This window comes from Pocillopora verrucosa, chromosome 4 (assembly GCF_036669915.1).
Source record: "Pocillopora verrucosa isolate sample1 chromosome 4, ASM3666991v2, whole genome shotgun sequence".
NCBI classification, from domain to species: domain Eukaryota; kingdom Metazoa; phylum Cnidaria; class Anthozoa; order Scleractinia; family Pocilloporidae; genus Pocillopora; species Pocillopora verrucosa.
Window position 1 is genome coordinate 19,545,128 of NC_089315.1, and position 26,084 is coordinate 19,571,211.

The 26,084-nt window shown below is 36.7% G+C and overlaps 6 protein-coding genes across 6 annotated transcripts; 2 read left to right on the plus strand and 4 right to left on the minus strand.

Annotated features, from left to right (window-relative positions):
• Window positions 1-490: 490 nt before the first annotated feature.
• On the minus strand, window positions 491-1,417 carry LOC131771999 (melanocyte-stimulating hormone receptor-like). The gene has a single exon (XM_059103666.2). The coding sequence runs from the start codon at window positions 1,415-1,417 to the stop codon at window positions 491-493; it is 927 nt and encodes a 308-aa protein (XP_058959649.2).
• A 2,248-nt stretch (window positions 1,418-3,665) lies between these two features.
• LOC131786610 (melanocyte-stimulating hormone receptor-like) lies at window positions 3,666-4,604 on the minus strand. The gene has a single exon (XM_059103665.2). The coding sequence runs from the start codon at window positions 4,602-4,604 to the stop codon at window positions 3,666-3,668; it is 939 nt and encodes a 312-aa protein (XP_058959648.2).
• Window positions 4,605-10,200: 5,596 nt separating this feature from the next.
• LOC131786608 (nuclear receptor 2C2-associated protein) lies at window positions 10,201-12,775 on the minus strand. Its single transcript, XM_059103664.2, has 4 exons — window positions 12,700-12,775; window positions 12,098-12,188; window positions 11,166-11,339; window positions 10,201-10,401 (listed from the first exon to the last, which is right to left on the minus strand). The coding sequence occupies exons 1-4, from the start codon at window positions 12,744-12,746 to the stop codon at window positions 10,288-10,290; spliced, it is 426 nt and encodes a 141-aa protein (XP_058959647.1). The 5' UTR covers window positions 12,747-12,775; the 3' UTR covers window positions 10,201-10,287.
• Window positions 12,776-12,850: 75 nt separating this feature from the next.
• On the plus strand, window positions 12,851-17,737 carry LOC131786621 (NAD-dependent protein deacylase sirtuin-6). The gene is made up of 6 exons (XM_059103677.2): window positions 12,851-13,095; window positions 13,187-13,497; window positions 13,994-14,143; window positions 14,912-14,992; window positions 15,751-15,874; window positions 16,535-17,737. Exons 1-6 carry the CDS (start codon window positions 13,030-13,032, stop codon window positions 16,799-16,801), a joined length of 999 nt encoding a protein of 332 aa, XP_058959660.1. The 5' UTR covers window positions 12,851-13,029; the 3' UTR covers window positions 16,802-17,737.
• A 615-nt stretch (window positions 17,738-18,352) lies between these two features.
• On the minus strand, window positions 18,353-20,750 carry LOC131786623 (ribonuclease P protein subunit p14-like). Its single transcript, XM_059103679.2, has 5 exons — window positions 20,632-20,750; window positions 20,042-20,138; window positions 19,302-19,378; window positions 18,920-18,998; window positions 18,353-18,787 (listed from the first exon to the last, which is right to left on the minus strand). Exons 1-5 carry the CDS (start codon window positions 20,724-20,726, stop codon window positions 18,713-18,715), a joined length of 423 nt encoding a protein of 140 aa, XP_058959662.1. The 5' UTR covers window positions 20,727-20,750; the 3' UTR covers window positions 18,353-18,712.
• A 17-nt stretch (window positions 20,751-20,767) lies between these two features.
• Window positions 20,768-26,011, plus strand: LOC131786622 (leucine-rich repeat-containing protein 72). The gene is made up of 8 exons (XM_059103678.2): window positions 20,768-20,812; window positions 20,889-20,962; window positions 21,662-21,731; window positions 22,875-23,070; window positions 23,789-23,878; window positions 24,698-24,859; window positions 25,432-25,477; window positions 25,550-26,011. Exons 1-8 carry the CDS (start codon window positions 20,795-20,797, stop codon window positions 25,716-25,718), a joined length of 825 nt encoding a protein of 274 aa, XP_058959661.1. The 5' UTR covers window positions 20,768-20,794; the 3' UTR covers window positions 25,719-26,011.
• The last annotated feature ends 73 nt before the right edge of the window (window positions 26,012-26,084 follow it).

The following is a 26,084-nucleotide window of genomic DNA, read 5'->3' on the forward strand; positions in this document are numbered from 1 at the left end:
TGTTAGATATCTGGAGAGAAATCAGTCAATGAAATCGCATTTAAATCCTCTGGGAAGAAGCGGGAAACGATGAAGTGGGTAACTGAGTATAGTAAATAAAATTCTTGCGCACAAACTTCTTAGTTGCGAACCAGGCTTCTCGCTCCTTGTCACTAAGTGATTGAATAATTATGTCACGACATAGTGACGATGCAATTTGTTTACTACGCGTAACCATAACAACTACTCAGGCCAGAAAGATTAACGGTTTTCGATTTACGCTTATATCTGCGATTCAGTGTAATAAGATATCTATATATCAGGTGGAGTTCTTAACTTCTTGTACAAGCTTATTCAAGGCAACGATGAGAATAAACGAGCATCCAGCTCATTTGATGTGCCGATCGGAAATCAAACATTGGCTTTCTAAAGACCGATCGGCACATCATATAATTTATAAATTGGCTATCAAACCATAACAGATATTTAACTGTTAAGATTGTCATTCAACTCATTGAGAGCAAAGTGTTTGTCTGATTGTCTGCTTCACTGCTCGTCTTACTTCATTAATCTTCCAGCAGTAAAGAAATGGATTTAGCGTCGAGTTAAAATAAACTAAGACAGTTGCTGTTCCCCATACAACGACTAAATGCCGTGCATAACCGATCAAAATTTCCATTATGCCATATGGTACATAGCAAGCAACTAATGCTAATTGCACCCACAACGCACTGTACACTGCCTTTTTATATCGCGCTGTGTTTAGTGCGCTTGGTTGGCTCGGCTGTTGTAGAACATGATCTTGTACTTGAACCTGACGATGACTGAGAGCGCGGAAAATCTTTGTGTACGACACGAATGAGATTACAATGTAAGATGGAAGAAAGATGCGGCCATACCAAAATGTTATGCGGCCATCTAAAATGTAATATGAAGCAGCAACATTAGATATAACCCAAAAGGTAGCTAAAACGATACGTGTGCGCTTCAAAGTGACAGTTTGTTGGTATTTTAGCCCCAACAACAACACGAGAAGCCTGTCCACGCTTATAGCCGTTACAGTCGACAAAGACACCCCACATAAGCCGTAGCTTGTTATGAAAGCAGCATCCCTTATATGTGGACAGAGGTTCCAGTGTTCGTAAACTATGGACATCCAATATGTTGCATAGAGAGGCTGGCTAACAAGACCAACCAACAGATCAGTTGTTGCCAAACAACGATACAAGAGTTTAGACGTCGGATGAAGGGAAGATACCTTTCGAAGGGCAACAAGGATGAGAGAATTCCCAAGAAGTGCTGTGATGGAAAGAAGAATGTTGACTGCTGAGAAATATATTGATTGTTGTTGTAATCCACCTTCCGAAGAGGGAGAGCATCCTATTTCTTCAGACGTTTTCGTTTGTGCTCTACCTTCTGTTAAATTTCTTGTCGCCATCGTTTTGCAGTCGTGTCCTTTCACATGTACTTTATTTACGATTGCAGTGAGATTTAACGAAAAATCTCCCTCTTAGAGCTTCCGTACAGACAAGATCTGTTAAACCTTAGATTCGCAAGAATCATCACATTAAGACTTCCTCAGTAGTGATAATCATCTAAAATGCGCAAACTGACAAATTGTTTGTGCTGTCAAATACTGCATTGGACTGAATTCGGCTTTTTTTCATTCGTGCTTTCCATTTGAATGAATCACCAATACTGAGAGGAAAGCAATTCAAAACATATGTATAATTACTTTTTCAGTGGCGCTACAAATGATCCCTCCTTAACCAAATGAACTTTCATTTGTAGAGCGGGTGATTAAATATATCATTCGTGTGAATATGAGACTGAAAGCTTTCTCAGTTCAAGCTAGTTACGTAAATCGCTTCAAGAAAAACTTGAATTCGTGGCAATCTCCAGTTACATAAAACTTTTTAATTTTGAAGAAATGTAAAATGGTTTCCGTGTTTACATAGCCTGATGTAAACACGCGGGAGGTTGGGAGAACACGAGATAAGCGTAGGAAATGTAAACATGGCTATGTAAACTCGGAAACCATTTTACATTTCTTTTATAAAATAACTAATGAAAGAGGAACGAAAACCGTGTTTACATACGCTCATGTAAAATGGTTTTATGGCCAATCAGAGCGTCTCTTGTTTTCAAGAAATACGATTGTTCTGAATAAAATTTCATTTAAAATCTTCACTTCAGAAATCGGCAAGTTTTCTCCTTTTATGCTCGATCGATTAATAATAATCATAGTAAAAGCCTTATTCGAGTCTCAAATTTTTAGCCGAGCATAAAGCTTTACGCTTAATCGAGGAGACAGTATATAATTAAAAAACAGACCTATATATGCAAGTGTAATTCGAAAAGAGAATACGTGAACATGTTTATATCTTTTATAACTCTAGCTATATTAAAAATCTATGGGATACGAAAATGTGAGAATTAGAGTCTAGCAGATGCATTTATGAGTAGCTAAAACTAAAACTAGTTGGCAAGCACCTCAAGGCCCTGTTTTCAAATATTTTTCTTGAAATTACTCAAGGTTGGTTTTCCTTCAACTTTTCAGAGGTATGAAATAACAGTAAAGTATGAAACAACAGTAAGAGGTAAATAGAAAGACACCTTTAATATGATTTTTTTTACAGGGTAATGACTCGTACTAGTGATGTCATTTAGCTCGGGAAAAATTTAATTATGACATTTTCTGAGTTCGCTATACAAATATTCAAAATTAATGTATGGCCACAGGAGCAAACTTATTTTAAGATGTTTGTGTAATCAATTACGTTTTGCAGCTCCTTTATTTCCGTTTCAGATTCATAGTGGCTTTTATGGATAACATGCTAAAGTTAGCCTGTTAAACCCTGGATACAATTTCTTTTTTTTTCAAACATCTTTTGAGCAGAAAGACATGAAAAATATTGTCGTATCACGGAAGCTTTCATGTATTCGGCAAGTGACTGATTTATTCTTATTGCGTTTCCCTTGAGCGATAGTCCTTGTAATAGAATGAAAGTTACGCCTTTTAAACAAAATTTATTATTTAGGAACCTCTTGTTGCTCTCGGCTAAGTCTTTAGTGACTCTTACTTATCTTTCAAGCTCTCAAAACTTCCCGCGTGTTTCAGATCTTAATGAACGCATGAATCCATTGTTACCTGTACCCTTTAAGTTAAGAGAATTTGGCTCGCTCTGACAAAAGGCTTAGACTTGAAAAGTGAGCCCTTTATGGTGGCTTATTTACATTATCAACTCAGTCGATAAAACCAAATTATCTTGTAATACCCTTCACTGATGCAGCATCACAGTTTCTGCAGAAACTTATCCCACTAAAAGTTGAAAAGTAATTAATCATCCAGGACACACAAAGAATTAAAAAGTTACGTTAAATTTTGGAAAAACGAGAGATTTTGAAAAGAAAGTTAGACAGGGAAGTAAAATGTAACTCACATCTCGATTGCTTCTTGACCATGCATGCAAACCGTTATGTTCTCCTTTTCGATTGTGTATTTCGTATTTAGGATAAGTGCTTTCGCTTCTTAACAGATGGTAAGTGATTCCATGAAGAATTCATAAAGAATATCAAAAACAGCTTGCACGACGGCTTACTGAGCCTCTCATTTCTTGTTTCAAATACGGGCTCTCTTTATTTCAATCTGATAACCGTGACTTTGTAAGTCAGCTTTGAAAACACTAAAAGTGAAGTGCTTGTCTGATTTTCTGCTTCACTGCTCGCCTTACTTCCCTGATCCTCCAGTAGTAAATAAACGGGTTTAACGTTGAGTTACAATAGAGAAAGGAAAGTGCTATTCCCCAGTTGATGACTAAGTGTGATGAATATGTTTTATTTAAAGCATTCACAGTTTCCACTATAGTAAATGGTACATAACAAACAACAAATGCTAACTGCACCCACAAGGCACTGTACACTGCCTTCCTGTACCGCGCCATGTTCAATGCGTTTGGTTGGTTCGGCTGCTGTTGAGCGTGATCTTGTACTTGAGCCTGATGATGACTAAGCGTGCGGAAAATCTTTGTGTACGAGACCAGTGAGATAGATAGGCACGATGGTATGAATAAAATGCTATTCCACGTGGCTATACGGGGATCTAAAAGGTAGCATATCGCAGTGAAACCAGATAACACCCAAAAGGTAGCTAAAATAATATAAGTACGTTTCAAAGTTACGAGTACTCTGTACCTCAGCCCCAACAACAAGGCGAGAAGTCTATCCACGCTTATGGCCGCCATCGTTAACAACGACACTGAACATAATGCATAAGCTGATACGGAGAATGCGTCATATGCAAATCTACAAAGGCTCCAGTGTTCGTAAGAGACGGACATCCAATAAGTAGCATAGAGAGGCTGGCATACCAGGCCAACCAACAGATCAGTTGTTGCCAGACAACGATACAAAAGTTTGGACGGAGGATGAAGGGAAGATTCCTCAGGAAGAAGGACAACAAGGATGACAGAATTTCCAAGAAATGCTGTGAGGGAGAGGAGAATGTTGGCTGCTGACAAATTAATTGATTGTTGTTGTAATCCACCGACCAAAGAAGGGGAACATGCCTGGTCATCAAATGATTGCAGATTTCCGTCCCGTGCCAAATTTTTGGTCCCGTTCATTTTTCAAAGTAGCCTAATGAACGGTCGTCTCTTTTTTGCGTCTTCAATTTCAGCAATTTGCATTTCATCTTTCATCACCTGCTGCTCAATCAATATCAAAACACACTTTCTTTACAGAGTTGACATAAAACCTCCAACAGCATGAGACTTTATCCAGGACAATCGGATTTCTTGGCAAAGAGAAAAAATATTTATGTTATTGCAACCTTATCAACAGTTGTTTCGTTTTTTCTGATAGTTATTTGTAACTGTATGTAACGAAAATTATTCTTTTCTTGACGGCACCTGCCAGGCCTCTATCTCGTAAATATGACTTCCTTAATAAAATTTGCAAACAAACTTCCTCAGTAACGTTCAGTCAGTGAAACTGCGAAGTTGAAATGCTCCCTTTGTAAATTCCTCCCATATAATCTAATATTTCTCCAAAGTTCCAAATTTTCTTAATTTTTTAGCTCCATGAACGATACAAATAATTTTACCGTCAAGGTAGGAATATTTTTCAGCAAAATAAGCAATAAGAGCCAAAATTTAAAAGTTTGTGATGTTAACATCACTTCACTAGACATCGCAAAATCAACACATACTTGGGAAAACTGCCCAATAGGCTGAATTATTTGCTGTTAATATCAGTTTTGACAACAACTTTTGATCATTCTGGAAACAATTTGAATACAAACTCAGAATCTGACAAACTCCTCCAGCTTTTCTGTTCTTCTCTACGCTTCACATCCGACTAAAAGTGAAAGGGGAGACATAGCTCGAAAGGGACGAAATCTATGTCCACGAAAAGACTGAGATTATCTGAATATACTGCTGTTTTCTTCATCCAACTGAGAAAGTGACAAAAGTGTTTCTTTATTGCATCGTGGAGCAATAATGTAGCCGCTTTCATTGCTTATCTGAAGTTATGTTAAACTTTGTCCACTGGAATAAACAACTGATCGTGGTCAATATGTTATTGTTTAGTTAAGAAACAACAGACGTTGTACTGAATAATTATGATCAAATACGATTACAAAGGAAATTTCCTGGGAAAGAACCTCAATACAAACTTAGAAGGACTTACCTATCTTTGAGTCATAAAATCACTTGTTTGGTTTCTTTGTCAGCCATCCCAGTGTCTGTGAGGAAAATAATGATAATGAATACAAAATTAATACTTTAGTTTTTAATGAAACGTCAGACTTAAATAGCGTGCGCAGCCGACAGTGTCTATGCCCGCTCATGTCTCTTCATTTTCAGCGGTGTATATTTTATATTGGTTCGTGTGTCAGCATAAGTTCATTAAGACACGAAGCACCCAAGAGGTTTAGAGAGCATAAAAGATGTACAAGAGAAAATATAGATTGGTGAGTAATTAATAATGGTTATTAAATTGAGGGGAGTGAAATTTGGTCTTAAATTGTATGCGTGATTTCAACATTGAACAGGCGCGATGGGAGAGTTGGATTTGAATCACAAATGTGATAACACACCAAAATTTCCTGACACGAAGTTCAATTAATATTTTATTACATCAATTTTGAAATCACAAAATGAAATCGCCTAAATGCGAACAACTTAAATGTGTACAAATATTGACTTGATCCTGTACTGAGCTGGTTTGTTAAAAGTTGCAAAGCTTGTCTCTCATATTCCTGCAGTTTACTTGGTTACTTTAAAAAAGCCTTAAAATCTGATTGGTGGTAGTATTTCAGTGAAGCTTTCTCACTGGCTGGGAAAAAGAAGCGATTTAGAGCAAAAAATGGTGTGTTTCGTGAACAAATCGAACCGATGAGAGCCAATGAGGTAGAAAGGATTACCAGTGAATTCAAAATGGATGTTATAAAAGGTAGAATTGTAAATTGTTTTTCGAGTTTTCATAGTTTTTCATTATTCATCCCTTCATCTCCGACCTATCATAATAAACTATTTTTCTTATTTCAGTACTCGAATATGACTCAAGATATCAAGGGATAATCGTTTATTGCCCACGGGAATCGCATCAAAACAATTCAATCACTTGCTGTATAGGTGAAAACATGCTTGATATCATAACTACAAAGTTGAACTCGAATATCCTAAAAAAAGTTCACATCTCTGACCAAACATTAAGTTTGCGTGGTTTTATGAATTGGTAGATTGTCACCGATTTAATTTTTTCTCGAAGCAAGTAGACTGAACTTCCAATTTTCAGTTGTCCGAGGCTGATAATGGTTTACTTCTGAAATTCACACATTTGACATTAACTCTTCAAGTAATCACTACCCTATCAATAAAAGTCTGAGTCAAGAGGGATTGGTTTTTTGTCACCTTATGAAAAATGATGATATTGAAGATGTCTCTGTGCTTACCTCTTGACTGGTAAATTAATTCGAAGGAAAGAAAATTGTGAGATGCAAAACTACAAAAGACACGCCTCCGTGATACGTGATGTTTTTCACTTGTCATTTAATTGTCGCATGTAATTCTGGTCAGAAGCAAATCATAGGGAAAAAGGTGGAAGATTTTTTCAAATCGAAATTAAATAAGAGCATTAGTTTTTAAAATTCTTTTGGTATCCCTTAAAAAAATTGGATGTACTTGCGGGTTTTTGATTTCTCTCTAACCGTTCGTTTGAGTGTATTTTTTGCTCGGTCATATTGCAAAATAATGATGTTGCAGTTATCCTTCAGGCTTTTTCTCCAAATTCAAATGCACACCATGCAAAATGTTTCCAGGCTCAGGCTGGAAACACTTATCAACTCATAAGGCCACACCTTTTTTTTTGCAGCCTTCCGACGATGAGAATAAAAATTTTCTGAAGAGATTGGGGTGCTGAGCTGATGATATACTTTAGCCACATGTTACGGTATGATTTAACCGACAGAAAGAACACTATACTCCTACAAACCCAACTACTTTATTAATTTTACTAGGGGGCGACTCCTATAGGCAATACTGTAATTATCCTCAATAAACTTACTTGAGCCCACTACACACTATAAATTAGGTCACCAATAACACAAACCGATAGTTGTCTCCAAATCTCCTCGAGTAAACAATCTTCCACAGTAACTCTCTCTCGTTATAGCTTTCCAGACAATCCGTCGCTCCCGACAACATCTACTACTACACGACTGAGTCCTTATATACTTTTCCAAAGGATTTTAGAACACTCCGGAAGCTTACAATACAACAATTTTGGTAGTATTACATCATAACTACATAATCTAACAGAGTGCTCAAGAAAGTTACATAATATGACAGTAGAAAGTTTATATGTGCGTGTCAGCACGACCAGGCGATCTGCAAATTTCTAGAAATTTTTCTTTACAGTCATTATCCATAACGCAGTGTACAGAGTTTGTAAATCAAGGCAATTGATGAAACCCAATTTTTCTCCCAACCAAGACATAGTCTGACTAATTATACCTCCTTCGTATTTACCATTTGTTTATTTTTTCATTCAACATTCTGCTGGAATGGTTATGACTTATGACGAACTACATCATTTATTTATAATCTTAATTCTAGCATTAAAAAATAGGATAGCATGTGTGTCCATACAATTCTTTATAATTCCCTTTTTCATGTATCAATAGATTGTCGCTTTTTTCAATCCTCTACTGAAATGATTTACGTCTTGACTTGATATTTTATTTTCAGTTTTCCAAGGTTAATGTTTTGTTTCACAACGCTTTGAACTAAATATCTTACAAATGTCTCCATGCCTGTCTGTTATTGTCAATTCATACCTAAGGCAAATGACGCACAAAAAACCAAAGAAAAAAAACAAGGGTGGAAAAATACTTCTTATTCAGTCATCACACGCAACACATCCGCAGGTTTGTCCACAAACTTTAAGAAAATAATCGCTAATGAGAGATTAGGTGTAAGAAAGTAGGGTTTAAGTGACCGTGGCCGGGCAAGTGCTGTGGAGACGAAATATCTCTCGTTGCAATTTCTGGTATCTGGAGGGGAAAAAAGGAAACGACACTTTATTGAGCTGCAAAATTTTGTCGACAACTGATTCAACAGGAGGAGGAACATAGATGAACGCCAGTTTTGAACAATTTACTTTATCCCCCTCTTTGGCAGATGAGTTGCATCATCGGTCCATTTCTTCCTCAGTGGTGCACATTTTCCTCTCCTTCACTACATTTCTTGGCAATTCTCTGATCCTTGTTGCTCTGCTCAAGACATATCCATTCATCCGCCGTCGAAACTCTTGTATCGTTGTCTGGCAACAACTGATCTATTAGTTGGTCTTGTTAACCAGCCTTTCTATGCTAACTTTTTTATTTCCTGCACTCTCGAAGGAGAAATTTTCGATTCTTAAATGATGCGTTTTCCCTAACAAGCTCTTTGTTCACTGAGTCATAATGAGGGTGGACAGACCTCTCGCTCTTTTGTTAAGGCTGAGATACAAACTGATTGTAACTTTGAAGTGCTTGTAAGCTATCATAATTCTGTTTTGGGTTACATCTCTCGTCACTGCTTTATCGTACATTTTGGATCACCCTGTAACTAAGAGGTGTAGCGCTATAGTTACACCATTGTGCCTATCTATCTCACTGGCCTCGTACGCAAAGATTTTCTGCACTCTCACATGTCATCAGGCTCAGGTACAAGATCACGTCCAACAACAGCCGAGCCAACCAAATGCATTGCCATGGCGCGATACAAAAAGGCAGTGTATAGTGCACTGTGGATGGCTCTTTCGAAATCTCCTAGGCGATGATAAGCATTGCCGAGATTGCAGTAACTCTTTCCCTCTCCAGCCTTGTCTCCCACTTCTTTGGCAATTTTTAGATCACGTTCATGATACTGGATGGCTCTTTCGAAATTTCCAAGCCTATGATAAGCATTGCCGAGATTGCAGCAACTCCTCCCTTCTCCAGCTTTGTCCCCTACTTCAATAGAAAAATTTTCCATATCATATGTTGGCAATTGTAATCAGCCAGAGTAAAACACATCCATCTTACCCAAGGGTTGTATGGGAAATTGGCAGTTGTCTCAGTTTACCTTAAATCGACTTTAAACCCGTTTCGTTACTGCTGGAAGATTAATGAAGTAAGAAAAGCAGTGCGGCAGACAATCGGGCAAGCACTTTGCTGTACATGGAGTTAGATCCCTCTTAAGTTTTAATTGTCGTAGTGCTCTAAAAACTGACTTTTAAAGTTCACAGTTATTGTCAAGAAAAACTCGTTGGATATTTTATTGGAAGGAACAAATAAGAGGCACAATTTAATAGTCGCGCAAGCTGTTGTTGACATTCTTTAAGAAATGAATTTGAAAGCGATCTTCACAGTAATGAACACTACTTAGGCAGTAGTGAAAATAAGGCCTGAAAAAAAAATATTCAGGCCTATTAATTTCGTTTCCAAACAATAAATTGCTTTACTGCTTTTATACTACCCCACAAAGTTGAAGATTTCAACAAATTACATAGATCAGATCTGTGTATCACCGAAGTTTATATGAAAGGATGAATTATATACGCATTTTGATTGGTTCTTACTTATGATCTTAATGTAGGACAGACACATAAACGACGTCACCTATAACAACCTTTTTTCTATTTTTTAATATAAAAATTGGTCTGTTCAATAATAGATCAAAGAAGACGTTCAGCCGTCGTAAAAACTAAAATTTTATTTTTCATGATATGCAGGAATGTTGGTATGTACAAGCACGTAATTCAGGTATTGGAGAATGGATGTCAGCAGCCTAACACATCAAGCTTGTAAATTGTAATTCTTCCAAAAAGATCTGTACTACTTGAAAATAGGATCTTTAAAACTTTCATCCTCCTTGAAATTGTGACTGGAAAAGTCTTTACTCCATGTTAAGGCATTCAACATACACAAACAAATCAATCTTTTAGAAAAGGAAGAAAATTCTGCAAATGGCAAGACACAATTACTACAATATTTACCACAGAATGCTAGAAATAGTACAATATCTTCCTCTGGAAAAGAATTCTTAAAAAGCATGAAAAGAATCAAGGATGGGTATCATACAGGGACTTATGTCAGTTTTTTTAAGATAGAGAGATTCCAATCCTAACACATTTAGCCAGAAACCTATTTTTGGTGAACACTACCAACCTTCCATTTTCACCACAATCCTTTGTCATTCTTCTGTGAGATCATGGACTCTTTTGCCTTAGGGGCATTTTAGCTGGACTCTGAGGATGTCAGGATTTAGTGATGTACTAAATTGCCTTGACTTCACGCCAGGTTTGTGTCCGTTCAATTGACTTTGATTGCAGAAATGTCAACTTGAGGTCTGTAATTATAAAAACTGCCAAGGACTCCTTAGGGGGCTTGTGCCTTTTCTTCTTTAAATTTCATTTTTTGCACAAGAGTGCCACTTGGATTTCCTACAAACCATGGCAAAATGATGTTACATTACCAGCATCTCATTTTGTATTCTACATCAGCTATCTTTAATTTGCCAAAGGATTACCTTGTCTTCTAGTCCATTAGAATTTTCTTATCCTGTTGTTTTTATGACTGGGCCCTAGTATTTAGTCGAAGAAAGTTGTTCAATTTGCTCTCCATGGGCTTATCTATATGTAAAGTTGCTAAAGGATACCTGAAGTGTATTAAAATCATCTGGATAAAATTCAAAGAATGGTGTTAAGCTGCTAGATGATGTTCCACCTTCAAGACAACACTCCTTTCCTACAAATCCACCCTGAAACTGAATCTGAATTTCCTTCACACAAACTTCTTCTGGAAATTCCAGGATAACAAATTGAGGTGAACCCTGTAAAACAGTAATTACTGAAAATTTACATACCACCCATTGGTAGACCAAATGGTGAAAAGATTCAGGAATGTCTCTCTTCCCAAATTTGGGCATATACTAATTTTGTTAGTGATTCAGACTGCCAAGGCAACTTCAGCACAAAACCATTTTTTTCTTTAAAATATCTCCACTACTCTTAATTTCATCAGCAACATTTTCATTAATGCAGCCCATAACTTGGTGCCTAAATAACAAAGCAAATATTGAGATTCCAAGAGACTGTTTGCTCCTTGTGCTACCTTTGTTCATTTCATGTGAGGAGAGCTATGAAGTGTAAAATAACGGTGCAATTTTGCCATCTTTGTACCCTCCTTTTTTTTCTACATTACAATGTGAACAGGCTAAGACATGTGACAAATATGGAAGCTGCAAAACTTACTGACTTTAACATAAGAAATGAATACAAAGACAAAAGAGATTTATGAATGACAGTGTTGATGCCAGTGTGTCCAAGTATAAGGGTACAGGGGAATTCCTGTTCATGAAACTTGATGGTAAGTTTCACTGGAAATTCTGCTTCAAACCATCACTAGTCAAGAGAACAATCATAGTACTACTATGAGTACTAATACTCATGGTTTATTCAACCTTTAGGGTTTACTCAATCAGTCTATCTACCTTTAACCATGACAACAAGTACCACTGACCATTTAACATCGTAAAAACACCCCAGGTCCCCCCCCCCCCCCTTTCACCCCAGCTTTTATTTTCCTTACTTGATCTGAGTTCCAACAAGTGTCTTCATTTTTATCAAACATGTATTTCTTTCCATACTGGTTAGAATCACGGTTCAAGACAGAACTGACTCTTGAAAAAGGAAAATTGATAAAGATTTATTAGAGAATGCAGCCCAGTGTTGTAACAACATAGCTGCTTTACATGTAGCATCCAGTTGAGGCGTTGGAGCATAGTCATTTGCTGTTTTCAAAAGTTTTGAATTTGGAGAGTGTAGGAATCGAAACGAAACAAATTTATGCTTGTTGAGAGGAAAATTTTTCTAGACCAAGTCAGTATCTGGCCAACTGCGCATTTGTCCCTCCCCTAGCTCAACATTAACCTTAAGTTGTTATCAGTTGACAGTTGTTTAATTAGGAGAGAGGTAGGTGCATAGTTGTTCAGGTACTGACATTAATACATTTTTCTCCTATTTTTGGCGAAACCAGGCCTACAGCGACTTCAGCCTGCATCTTCCATGCACGAGAAAGAAACGATCCGAAAGCGTAATTGGTAAAATTAGCATATGATAGAAATCGTACAATCAAATATTATCATACATCATGAAAGGACAACACATCAAACTACGCGTTTCACAGCTCACCTCACTTTGGTTTTTTCTGTCAATAAGGAGACCGATTCACCCGCCATGTTTTGATTTGAGAGCACATTCTGAGGATCTCTACACCACAGAGATAAGGCTGTAGATGATAAACTGCTGACCGATTGAATCGACAAAGAGGGAAAATGGCGGACATGGCAGATGATCTTCAAAGGAAAATGTAGCTCCTTCATTTGAAGACAGAAATCTAATAATATCTTAGGTTTTGTATAGCGTATTAGCGCTATAGAGGGCCTGAGACGTTTTTACCTTGTTCTTCATTAGTATAATAGAATTGTTAGTTCTACTAAACAGCGATCAAAATTTGTCCTAATGTCAGTGAACTACGCAGCTGGACTTTCTTATTATCCCCACAAAGGAAAATGTGGACAGCCTGAGGTAAAGAAAACCATTTTACAATGCTACATTTAGAGATCAAAGCAAGAAAAAAATAATTGATCTAATACAATTGTCATGATCAATCCTGCAGCTTTTCGACTCTCCCGAACAGCTAGAAATCAAGATGGCGGAGTTCACAAAGCTTTTTCGTGAAGCTAAACACATTGTATTTCACACGGGAGCTGGTGTGAGCACATCAGCAGGAATTCCAGACTTTAGAGGACCGAAAGGTGTTTGGACCTTGGAAGAAAAAGGAAAAGCTCCACAAATGGAGACTACGTTTGATGATGCCAAGCCGTCTATTACACACATGGCTTTGGTTAGACTAGTAGAGGAAAATTTTGTTCAGTATATTATCAGTCAAAATGTGGATGGTTTGCACATTAAGTCAGGACTAGCCAGGTAACTCATTTTTCCATGACAAGTTAAAATTGAACGAGATAATTCAAAAAAATTGAAAAAAGGTCAGACTGGAAAACACTGAGCATTGTCAAAATTTCAGCACTGAGATGCATGCACGGGAAAAACGAAATCCTCAATGAATGGCAAAAGTATTGCCATGCTTGACAATTTTTTTAATTTTTTCTATATCTCTCATTTATCTGCCCCTCTACCCCATCTGAGTGTTACCTGCTGCTTGTGTTGGTGGAACAAAATGCTAACCACCATGCAACATTGTTTGGAGGGAGATAGGGGAATTTTAGGAAACTTATTAAGCATGAATTATAAGATTCTGTTTATTATTCTAAGTGAAGGTTTGTGAACCACCTACTATGGGAAGTGTGGTGACTACTTTTGCCACTCATGGTAGGTGAATGATTTAATAAGTAATTGATAAGCTCTATCTGTAGTATACAGGTTACCACTTATTTCAAGTCTATTACTGTTCTGTTATCAGGTCACACCTTTCAGAGCTCCATGGTAACATGTTTATAGAGAAGTGTGACAGATGTGAAACTGAGTACATTCGCAAAAATGCAGTTACTACTGTAGGATTGAAGAAGACTGGAAGAGTGTGTGTGAAAAAAGGAGTCAGAGGAAACTGCAGGTGTAGTAGTTTGTTTTGTCTTAAGGATTTGACAACTCCAAAGAACCTCCACCAATTATCTTTTAGATGACAGAAGATCTTTAACAAATTGTTAAAACCCTTCACATCTTTACATCAGTATGCAAGATCTCCAGTGTTCTCCATACATAAGCTATGAACTTACAAGGAGAATTTTCATAACAATCAAGAGTGCCTTGAGTTCTTGATCATTTCCTTTATTCTCATAACCTTAATGTTTGACTCAAGGGTGGTACTTTTGGGAGAAATTAGATGCTTTTCACTGTTAGAGGTTAAAGGGTTAAAGCACTTGTTACAGGCCAAAGCAAAGTAGAAATGGTGTTAGTTTGGAGTATAGAAGAAGACATCACTGAGATTTCTTGTTCCACTGAAAAGTTAGTGATAGATTCTTACCTTTTTGCAAATGTTAAGGAAACAGAAAAGAAGAACCTTGCATAATTTTTAATGAATATGGGAATTTGAAAGTTGTGTTTGATGACAGGTTTTTATTTCCATAAAGTTTTATTTACACTTTTAGATACCCAGGACATCGTGCACAGGCAACTCTTGCTGAAGTTCAGAATCTCTGAACTGTAGGCTCTTTTTCAAGTTTCATTTGGAGTGATTTTTTACTTTATCCTTCCTTTAGTGTTCAAAACCTTTGTTCTTTTATTTTTGGCCTCTGGTGGTGTATAGCTGTGTACGCATAACTTCACTTTCCTTTAGCACTGCTGGAACAAAAAGAAATGTTTGCTTGTTTTGATTTGATAGGGGTAAACTACGAGATACAATCCTTGACTGGGAAGATTCTTTGCCCTATAAAGATCTTGTTATGGCTGAACATCACTCAAGGTAAAACCATACTCAGCCCAATATAAATGATTTCAAATTTACCAAAAAGTTGCCATAAAAATACTGCAATAGTGTTTGTTTCATCAGTTGTGGGTTTTTGGTTCACTGTTATCAAACATCTTTATTGACGACTTTACTGCCAGACAATAAGAACTGCGTTCGTATCCTAAAAAGAAGTTACATATTTGTTATGAAATGCTCAGATAATAAAGTATACGAAACGATTTGATATTTACCCAGTGAGTCGGCTAGGTCCACAAATGACTTACATTAGTATTATGACATCACTATAACGTATCTCATTAGCGGATAAATTAACTTAATGATCCATTAAAGAATTTCTCGGCGAAACAGTGTTCATGTTAATTTTTTCCTGTATAGAGGTCCATTGAGTCACATGATGTTTTTGTTTTGTTGAAATTTTATGCACAGTATTCATTCAAACTCTATAAGTTGTTCAACACTCGTGATGTACATCACACTCTGATGAGGTGCTATTTTTGCTCATCATCAGCTAGTTTTAAAAATTTTCCTAAATTTATTTTAAAATGATAATCACTACTACCATAATCATTTTATTTCTCCCCTCCCTGTCTGCCCTAAAAAAATTAGGGTGGACAAGTGAATGATGAGGACATTGTGATGCCAACTTCTGCCCCATAATAAGATGCCTTAGTAAATGTTCTGAGTATTAATTGCTTTACCATATAGAGACAAAACTAGGCAGTGGAGTTAAAATAGTTTTGTGTTCATTTCAGGCAAGCTGATTTAGCAATTTGCCTTGGAACTTCCCTTCAAATCCAGCCAAGTGGTAACTTGCCTCTCTTCACAGTCAGAAATAGTGGAAAGCTTGTTATTGTAAATCTTCAAAAAACAAGACATGTAAGCTTTATTGGTGTGATATGGGTTACTCAGCAGGAAAATGTATTTTACTGGTGTCTTGCAAAGTATTTTTGATTAGAGATTTGTACTTTGTGATGACCAAGTTCCATGTAATTCCATCAGGAGCTCCCTCTCAGAGAAAATGAGAGCATTTGATTTTGGGGGCATTTATTCATTTTGTTGAATAACAGTTTGGAAAAACTTGTCAACCTTTTTGGACTGCAGAGTGAGTGACATCTATATGACATTTGAAAACCTTCTTTCGGTTATGAATGAGTTTCTCTGATGCAACAAATACTTAACTTGATCATGGAAAACACTGAAAAATTTTTCCCTCTTATTTGAGGTACAATTTATGAAACCTTGCCTAGGGAAAGATCTCTTTTATAAAGAAAAATAACAAGTTGGGTTGGCTGGGTTTAACACATACATCTGTACATGACAAACAGAGAGTACAACCAACATGTGACCTTTTTGTGCAGTAGTTTGTTATTACTCTTTGTTCCACAAAACCCCCAAAACAGTATTGGCATGTGTAACAGCACATGGCATGTGAAAAAAAATGTAAGGTAGAGGTTAGTTATAGAGAAGGAAGATTTTGATTTTTATATACTCAATAAATGAGCACAGTGGTGAATAAGAGATGTTCTTTTCCATCAGGATAAAAAAGCTACCTTGGTCATTAATCATTATGTTGACGGTGTAATGAAGGAACTTATGGACAGACTGGGAATCTCAATCCCTTCTTTCACTGGGAAGCCATGGTGGACTGACTCTGATAGTGAAACAGAATATCCTGCTAAAAAAGAGGAAATGGAGGAATATGAGGAAAAACATGAACTGAGTCATGAAACTTGTGAGGAGTTACCAGTAAAGAGGTTAAAACAAGACTTTGAAAAGGACCCTCATGACAACAATGATCCCTAATTTGTTTTTACTTGTCAAAATGAATCATATACATCTTCTTGGTAGAGCTAACCTCATTTTGAAACCTTTTTCTTTGTCAAAGCAAAACAATTTTGTGGTGGTTAAGTTTTGGGTTGTACCCTTTCATGACTGAAAATGGTAGAGATTTAATTTTTAGTTGTGAGTCAACTGAACTGTGACTAGGAACCCATTTCTTGAGAGTCCTGGTAACTAAAGGGGCCTGAATGGAAATTTAAATAGAGAGGCAGGTTCTCACATTCCAACCACTCCATTTTGTTGCTTTAGCTGATAGACTCCTTGTAACTATTGAAACCCCCATCTTGAATGAAAACAGAACAGATTTGCAAGCCTGTTAAGTTACCTGGACCATTGAGAAACAGGCCTCAAGCTCATGTTGACTGCTGCATACTATTGTTTTCCTATAACATTGGCCCTTTACCAGAATATTCATTGCTTTCATAACTTCTTGAGAGCCCACAGGATATACTGAATACATCATGGAGGGTTTTAAGGTATTCATTTCAATTTGATGCATTCTTTAGTGAACCTTCAACCAATCCTAAAATTGGCCATGAAAACTATGTGGCATGTAGAGTACACAATGGAACAGGAAGCCAAGAGGTTTTAACCCAAAGAGAAGCCTTTTCACAATTCAGTCTATATCAACTTGGTCTTCCCATTTGGTAGAAAAATAAATCAAGCTACTAAGAGGGAATATATTCTTACTTTTTAACTTTAAACAGTTTAAAGACTGGTAGTCCTTGAAATCTTTTCACGTTTTTTATATTATTTCTACTTTTAATTTATTTAACTTACATAGTTATTGAAAAGAGCTCACTCTTTATATCTAAAATACAGGTAAGAATATTTATGTTGTGTTGAAGAGCAGCACAAAATAAAGAAATTGAATGGTGCCAACAAAGTGGTCCTAGTATGTGAAAGTTCCTTGGAATAAAGGAAAATGTTGCAGCATTCTGATAGTTTAAGTGCATTTATAATGGTAATGGGACTGAGTGGATTCCAATCCAGTCTGTAATCATACAAGTGATTGACAAAATCAAGTGACAATGAAGTGGGAGTTTGATTCATTAATCCTAAGTATGATTACAGACAGAATTAGACAACACAAAGTCCTGTTACCAATGAATCAAAACTGCGACAAAATCTGAGAAAGAAAGAAACTAGACTTTGCTTATACGTTTTATAAAAAAAAAACAGTAACTTAGCAAAATACAAGACAACAAGGCACACACAACACATTCTGTCTACTTACACAGGCATGACATCTTAACTGTCCAATTACAAGCATGATGCATACACTGTCCTATTTAACAAATAGATTCCAAGTTGCTGTGCATCTGTTCAGTAATAGATCACAGATGACGTCAAAATGCGGTAAGAACAAAAAAGTGGCACACAAGGCGCAGCCAAGTGGGTCACTGATGTTCTTACCACAATCAAGGGGAAAATTACACCACACCTAGGATAGGACTGTGCAGTTTGCAAATGACCAAGCCCAGTATTGTAGACATAAATACAAGAGAGGAACAGCACAGTTCAAACACTTTATTCTAATTTTTCAATTGTTAACTGTAAATTTCAGAATTTAATGTTACACTGTTTCAGCCTCCTCATTAGGCTTTCAAAGTCTGAAGAATGAAGAAGTGCGAGGGACTATGGAAAGGAGAATAACTTCAACCATTACTTTGTTTCTTTGTCTGTCCAATTAGTTTTTCAACAGAAGACCCCTGAGTAAAAGGGATTTATCAAGCAGTTTTGTTGTTCACTGCTCTTTTCCATTTACATCCAGCAATAATTGACGGGCACTGATGTAAGCTTTGGTTGATATCACCTTAACAAGGTGCCTATGAGACTTGGGTGTTCCATGCTGAAGCTTTACATGTAGCTTCATCAAGTGGTTACTTCTTTTTCTTTTATCTTCCACTGTCTGCTGTCTGCTGCTAAGCTCAGCAAATAAGGAGAGACCTATGAATGCAAGCAGAGAAGCTAAGAAAAGTCACTACAATTGTAATAATTGCAAAAAATGGTGGTTTTTCATCGTTGTATGTACATGATTTAAAGGGAATACTATCTTTGCAAATTAAACATCATATATACCTGAATGACATAAATTGCACATCTTCTATCCTTATAATAACTCAACAGAGTTAAAGCACTCCACAACTTCACCAACCCACTAAAAAGACAGAGGTAAGATTAGCAAGTTATATCTTCTCAGAAGCAAATAATACTATATTTTTGTGCTCTTTAACTAATTTTACTTCAGACAATGTGAAGAGAATGGCTTCAAATATAAACCTGTGCAAGCAATTGCAAGATCTGATGCTCACAAGTCTGTGTGATCAATAAAATCCAAAGGCCAACCAATCTCAAGAGTGTGAAAAAGACAATATACTTAAATCAAAATTGCAGAACTGAGCTAAAATAAGTACTTGTTCATATAAAAACAGCCATCTGGGAGATAGTGTTTAATTTTCACCTCTCTTTTACTCTAAGTATGGCTTCCATTGAACTAGCTTCAAACTTGATGATGTCAACACCAATAGCAGAGCCTACCTATTTGATGATGAAAAAAGGTTCATTAAAAAAAATTGGGAAACATCTGCCTCTTGACTGCATGCCAACTACCAAAAAAATTAAATACCTGGTAATAAGTAACAGGTTCCAATCCAAAGTTAATTCCAAGATGGTTTTGTTATAGTTACTGTCGCTACATGACAGGTTTTTGCCTTGTTTTTACAAACTTAAGATAATTGAGGTCCAAATAGCCTTTAATTTTCCTCATAACTTAACTTGTTGGCAACTTTGGAAGGGGAAGCAAATGGCACTTTGAAAGATCTTTGGTCTTGCAGACTTTCATCTGATCACAAAATTTTACAGTCTTTGCAGTAAGTCTCAAAATGTCATTTGAAATGCACTTATTTTGCTCCTGAAAACTCAAAATGTTTCCTCATGTTCTTTAAGTCTCTTGCTTATTGTTGTAGCTGACAGTCTTGGCTAAAAGGTAGCTGTGAAGTATTGTAGATGGATCATTGTAAGTGTTGTGTGTATGGGGCCCTTACATAAATAGGGTACATGCATATTTTTGCTGACAAAAACCATGCACATCACACAAAAAGTAAAGTAGTAAAAAAAGTGTAAGTATATATTGATTGAAAAAACAAAAATAGATCTGATTCATAATAATCATCATAGGAAGGAGGCAAGAATTTCAGCTACCTTTCCATGTAAAGAATCAAGAGCTTGTATAAGAATACTCTTAAACGTCACTATATCAATCTCAACTGGTGTTTCATCAACTTCTTTGGAAATGTCTCTAGAAGGAATTAACATAAAATGACTGTCTTGGTTAACACCCAAAATATTATATGTTGTATAATAATGGTAACAGTGATTGATCAAAATATCAGTACACTAGCTAGCGAAAAATCTGGCAAAAAGATGATTAGCTGGATTGTGTTATACATCCTTCCGACTGTAAAGCAGGTTGAAGAGTGACAGCTTATGTGAATCTGGTGTACCATCCTAAATAGTTTCAAATTACACCAAAATAAAAACTAATACACAAACAAATAAATAAATAATATATAAAGGATAATGTTTACAAATGTAATATGAATATTCCATATATATTGCAGAAATGTAGCGCTATAGTTTAAAAGTAAATAAAATTGCCGGAGTTCTTGTGTGTTACTCTGGAGCTGCATGTTAGCTTAATGGCATGTTGGCTTAATAGCCAACTCTCCACTCAACAATTTCCCAATAATACAGCGGTTGAAATTATAGCTTTAACACTGAAAGACACTTACATTTTTAATTTTAGGTAGAAGAACTGTGCTTTTTGCGGCAAAGTTAACCTCTCCATGAAACTACAAGCAGGAGTGCATGCCACTGGGAGAGTCATATATCTCACAGTGGAGTGTAACGTGAGCCCGCGTTTCTAACCTTGTGTTGTTATAGTGACTTACTAACATGGCTGACAGCGAAAAGGCAAGCAGGGTTGATGATCCTTTTAAAGTACTCTTTGTCAGTGTTATCGTCTGATATTTGGATTTATTTTCGATAGGAAACTGAGGAACAACTGAAGAGACGTGGTATAGCAAAAGATAAAGATGTTTCAGAGATTCACTTGGCGAACAGGTAGATTATAAATGTTTGTTACTGACACGGGAAGATATAAATATATGTTTTGGACCGTTCCATGCTAACTTTCATATAAGTAATCAGTTTGTATAACAGTTAACTGAAGCCCTTCGGATTACTTAATAACAGTGTGGATGTTTTAATTCAAGGAATTATTTGATGTTTAGCTTTTAAATACCAATCGAAATGCGTCGAGTTTATGGTTCACATTTATGCAGAGTTTGTAATTGATTGAGCTTATTTGGTGGAGCCTTGAGTACCACCTATGCCCCAGAGCGAATAAGCTGAATTTTACACTTATTGGAGGACAGACGCATACATGACGTCACCCTTCTTTTTCTTACCGCATTTTGTTGACATCTGTGATCTATTACTGAACAGGTGCATGGCAACACCACATTTATTTCTTAAATAAAACAAATCACAGAGATGCAAACCACTGGGGTCTGAAATCTGGGGATGTTTGAGTTTGGATGATGTTCCTACACCTCCCTCCAACACTCCACCTCCCAAAGTGTTGACAGTCGACAGTCAACAGCCACATACTCAACTTGACTTCCTCTCCATTTTGATCTCACTTTCAAGGTCAAAGCCCTACTAGCATTGAATCTCAAGATGTTCTGGTCAAAAACAAGTAAAACAATTAAAAGAAATACAGTCAATTTTTGTTGATTGTTGTGCTTTTCATACCCACAGAGCACTTGAGGAAGTGGCTGACTTTGGGAAATATAGAAACTTACAAATTGTTTGGTTGAATGGAAATAAGGTGGAATTTTATTATTATCATTCATTTTACTTTATGTGTGTTATCGTATGGTTTTATCAGAGGAATAAGGAATCTAAAATAAAATGATGTAATTGTTGTTATCACTAGGTAATGGGTGGCAAACTTGCTATTGGGTGTAGGTTTAAGCTTTGGAAAATTAATTAAGCTGTGATCTCTGGCTGAAACCCTTACAGTGCCTCTTGCCCCCTCCCTCCCCCTCACCCAGGGGGTATAAAGTAAGTCTTAACTTGAGCTAAGTGGTCCACCTAGCCAGAGCCTATCCCAGTTTCCTTGGGAATAACACAAGGAGTACCACTACTCTCTGGAGATGGGATGTCAGTCCATTGTAAGGTCCCTCCACCCCAACATTTTATCAGGCTTCCCTGACAATTCACCGACATCCATTTATAAAATCTAAGATGGAGAGAGGCAGTGTGAGAGTGTAATGTTTTGCCAAAGAATAACTGACCATTGACCCGGCCAAAGCTTGTTGACCAGGGGTCCAGCGCATTGACCATTACACCACTGCACCTCTGATGCACAGGAGTAAAAATGGGTACTAACAGGAAAGCATATTAAAATTTAGAGATGAAACTTGGATGGATTAGCTTTCTGGAGAGGTGTGTTGTACACCTCTATAGCTAGTCACAAACTTGGACAAGCTCAGTCATAATGGACTCTTGGCCCAAGTTCAGACCTATCATTCTATGGAAGATGATTTCAACTTATTTAAACTCAGCTAACCATAAAAAATTTTTTTTTCCTTTTCTTAACATGTCATTTGGGTTGAAAAGGCAACAACCCTTTCATTCCCAACTGATACCAATAGTAATTATCCTTACTGTCTGCTATACATTTCCTTTAATGGTAGCTCATAGAATTTGGTATTGGATCAACTAATAATCCCCTAATCAATATTTTTCTGTATTCTCATCACTTGTTTGCTTGATATTGTATTGATATTGTGAGGAGATATCTCTCTTGGTCTCTCATGAGAGTTTAAGGGTTCAACCAATCAGATGTGTGGTAATTTTGTTTTTGGGCATAATTATGGGCTTTAGAATGAAGTTTTTCAGGTTTTCATAGCTTACCTGTATCATTGCTGACACCATGTTTAGTACTGTTTTCTTCTTCATTCTGCAGCTGAGGAAGTTGAACTGTTTTAGCTCAAACTATCAACTGAGAGAGTTGTACCTTCAAGACAATATGTTAGTGGAACTGAATGGCTCTTTACACCACTTGACATGCCTTCAAGTATTATTGCTGAATGGAAATCAGCTGGTAAAACTCACTGACATTGTTCATGAGTTAAAAGCCATGCAGTGCCTAAAGACACTTAGTAAGTTGTCAGACAATTTAACCCTATTCACTCCAAGATCAAAATGCATCTTCCTCAGACTTATCTCTATATATTTCCTGTGGCACTATCAGGGAGAATTGGTTTAACAATTAAGGGGTTCTTAGGTTAGTAATCATTTCCTCTGTTCTTGTAACCACAGTGTTTTATGTAAGGTTGATGCTGTAAGGAGAAAATAGATGCTGGTCACTCTTAGGGGTCAAAGGGTTAATTTAAACCTTGTTTATTGGGGTGACATATTACATATTCATAGGGGAGAGTGGTATTTTTTTCTGCTCATTTAGTTAAGTTTAGTTGAGAAGTTATCATCATATGGGGAAAGGGTACTTCATTATATGGGATGTATAGGTGTTTTTGTGTCAAACAGTATAGGTTAACATAAAATTGAATGTGTGCTGGGAAAAAGTGAGTATTTATTGACTGCTAGTTTGTACTTTAAAATTGTCTCATATTTCCTTGTAAAACTCTGGGTGAAGTTGATGTTGAATTGAAAGATTTTATTCCAACTGCCCCTTAAATTTGTGTCTGGATTGTGGACACCAATAATACTGTACACTCTGAAGCTGGAAATTAAGTCTGGCAAAATAATTTTTTTCTTCAATAGAGTAGGTAAAATCACTAAGCAAAACAATTTTCGTATGAACCTTATACAAGAAGTGATGTTGTAATTTATAGTTACTCATGTAACATTGTATTTCAGACCTCTTTGCTAATCCACTGGCTCAGGATTATGACTACAGAAGCTATGTTATACATCATCTACCCTCCATTGAACTGCTTGATAGGAAAGGTAAACAACATGTCGTGACATTTGGTGGAAAAATAATAAGTGTTCAACCTTTCACTCTCAACATCAAGTATCAATTAGCTGCAATGTCTTCCACACATTTTCTTACAATTTAAACTCTGGGAATTATTTTGGTGTTAAATCAGACAATATACACTTGTTGATGCTCTTCTTCTCATTTTCTCTCTGTTTGAACATTTATTGATATTTCAAGGAGAAATTATATTTTGGTCACTATAGATCAGGGTTACAGAGGTAAGGTTTAAAATTGGTAATGAGCGTATTCTCTATGCAGCAAAGGCAACTGAGGTCCATTTCAAATGATGTACTTTTGCTGTTCAGCCAGATTAGACTATGACATAGGGAACATACAGTAGCTATTCAAATTCTGTAATTCAGTGTTTAAAAAAACCCTGACTTGCATGTAGTAACATTCAGTAAGAACCTAAATGAGATAATGAATTGTAGACCCACCGTCAGAAGATCAGTTGAAACAAAGGGTGTACAGATGTTTGCTTTGTAACTACATAGTGCGACATATCACACTATTCTGTGGGCATTCCTAACTACTGTTCTTGTTTCAAAAATGCCAGTAAGAACAATTGTCTCCACTTTTTCAACCTAAAAACATTCTAACCATAGCATATCAGGGAAAATGCCATCATCAAATTTCTAACCTTACATCACAACTTAATTTTGTACATGACCTCTACCTTCTAATATCCAATTCTTTAGAAAAGGATTCTGATACCTTGTAGAGTTCTGACAAATTTTACTTTGTTGTGGGGACAAAATATTAAAAGAAATCAGTTCAATTTCTAGAAATCACCAAAGCAGAAAGGGACAAAGCCAGGAAAAAATACGATTCACATCGAGAGATGGTGAAACAAACTGTAGCTTTTGGTCGACGAGCGGACGGTCCACCGAAACAAGTCTATCACCCCCCACCTTCAGGGATGCTAGAAAGCTTTGGTTTTGACGAAGGTAACTTTACTTTACAGACCAGAGGTTTTTGCCCCGTGTAAGATCACCTTTGTCCCTTCCTCTGTCCAAGTTTTCGTCCAAAAGGATGTTTTGCTGTAAGGATAGCTGTAGAGTGGTAAACAACACGTCTGTATCGAGAACGCTCGGCAGTTGTATCAGTAAGTTTTCTAAAAGCTAGTGAGCGATGACCTACTAACCTCGTCAGACAAACACTTGAGAGCTACTCCAAGGCAGTTTTAGTATCAGAACATATTAGCTGGAATTGCGAATGAAGTGACATGTTCTTTAGGTTTGCAAGAAGAGTAAATGGTGTTTAATAAAACCTGAAAGTCGCTATTATTTCTGATTCTTTACTTTCTTTCCAAATCATTTGACAAAACTCCCTACGAACAAAAAATGACCGCATTTATGAAATGTTCGCACTTACGATTACACAATTAACCGTTAGCCGTAAAATGGCCAAAATTTTTAACCGATAACCGTAAAAGCCATAACCCCATCGAAACCCACAGTCTTCCACGAAGTTCCCAGTTGTGCATTTTGACTAAGAGATTGTTTGCTTCTTGGTACAGATGACTGTGAAGAGCAGAATGGTGACAAATCTGATAGTGTCTCAAGGTTGGTGCTAATTACATAATAATCCTGTAAGTGACATGCTTGTTAAGATGTTTGTGTAATTGAATCTTTCAGTGACCACCAGGCCATTCTTGCGGAATCGATAAAAAGGCGAGGTCTTCAGCGGTCCGTTATGCAGTACTCCACATTTGATTGGTCTTCCATTCCTTTGTCACAAGAAAGGAGACTTGTTCCAGAGAGTGTACCTGATCAGCCTCGAATTTTAACTGTGCGATTTCGATAACCTCGGCCAACTAGCACCCTTTCCCCCCGACAAGTACATTACCATTCATTGTTTTACAGTGTACCGGTGAAGAAGTTCGGACCCCTATGGAGGGGTCTGCAGCTTTCCCAAACCCACCCCTGCAATATAATACAAGATTCGAATTTTTTTTTTACCTGAAAAATTCTCCCAGACTCCCATAGATACATTCACCATCAGCGCCTACTTTTCATGCCCGACGACGGAATTTTTGTTTCACCGTCCCTATTTCTCTTGTAAATATAAAATTTGTTAATAAAATTTATAGAGAAAAATGCTTCGGTTGATATTTATTCATAATTATCAAGCCAAACATAGCGTCGCTCTAACGAATGGTTAACACTGGAA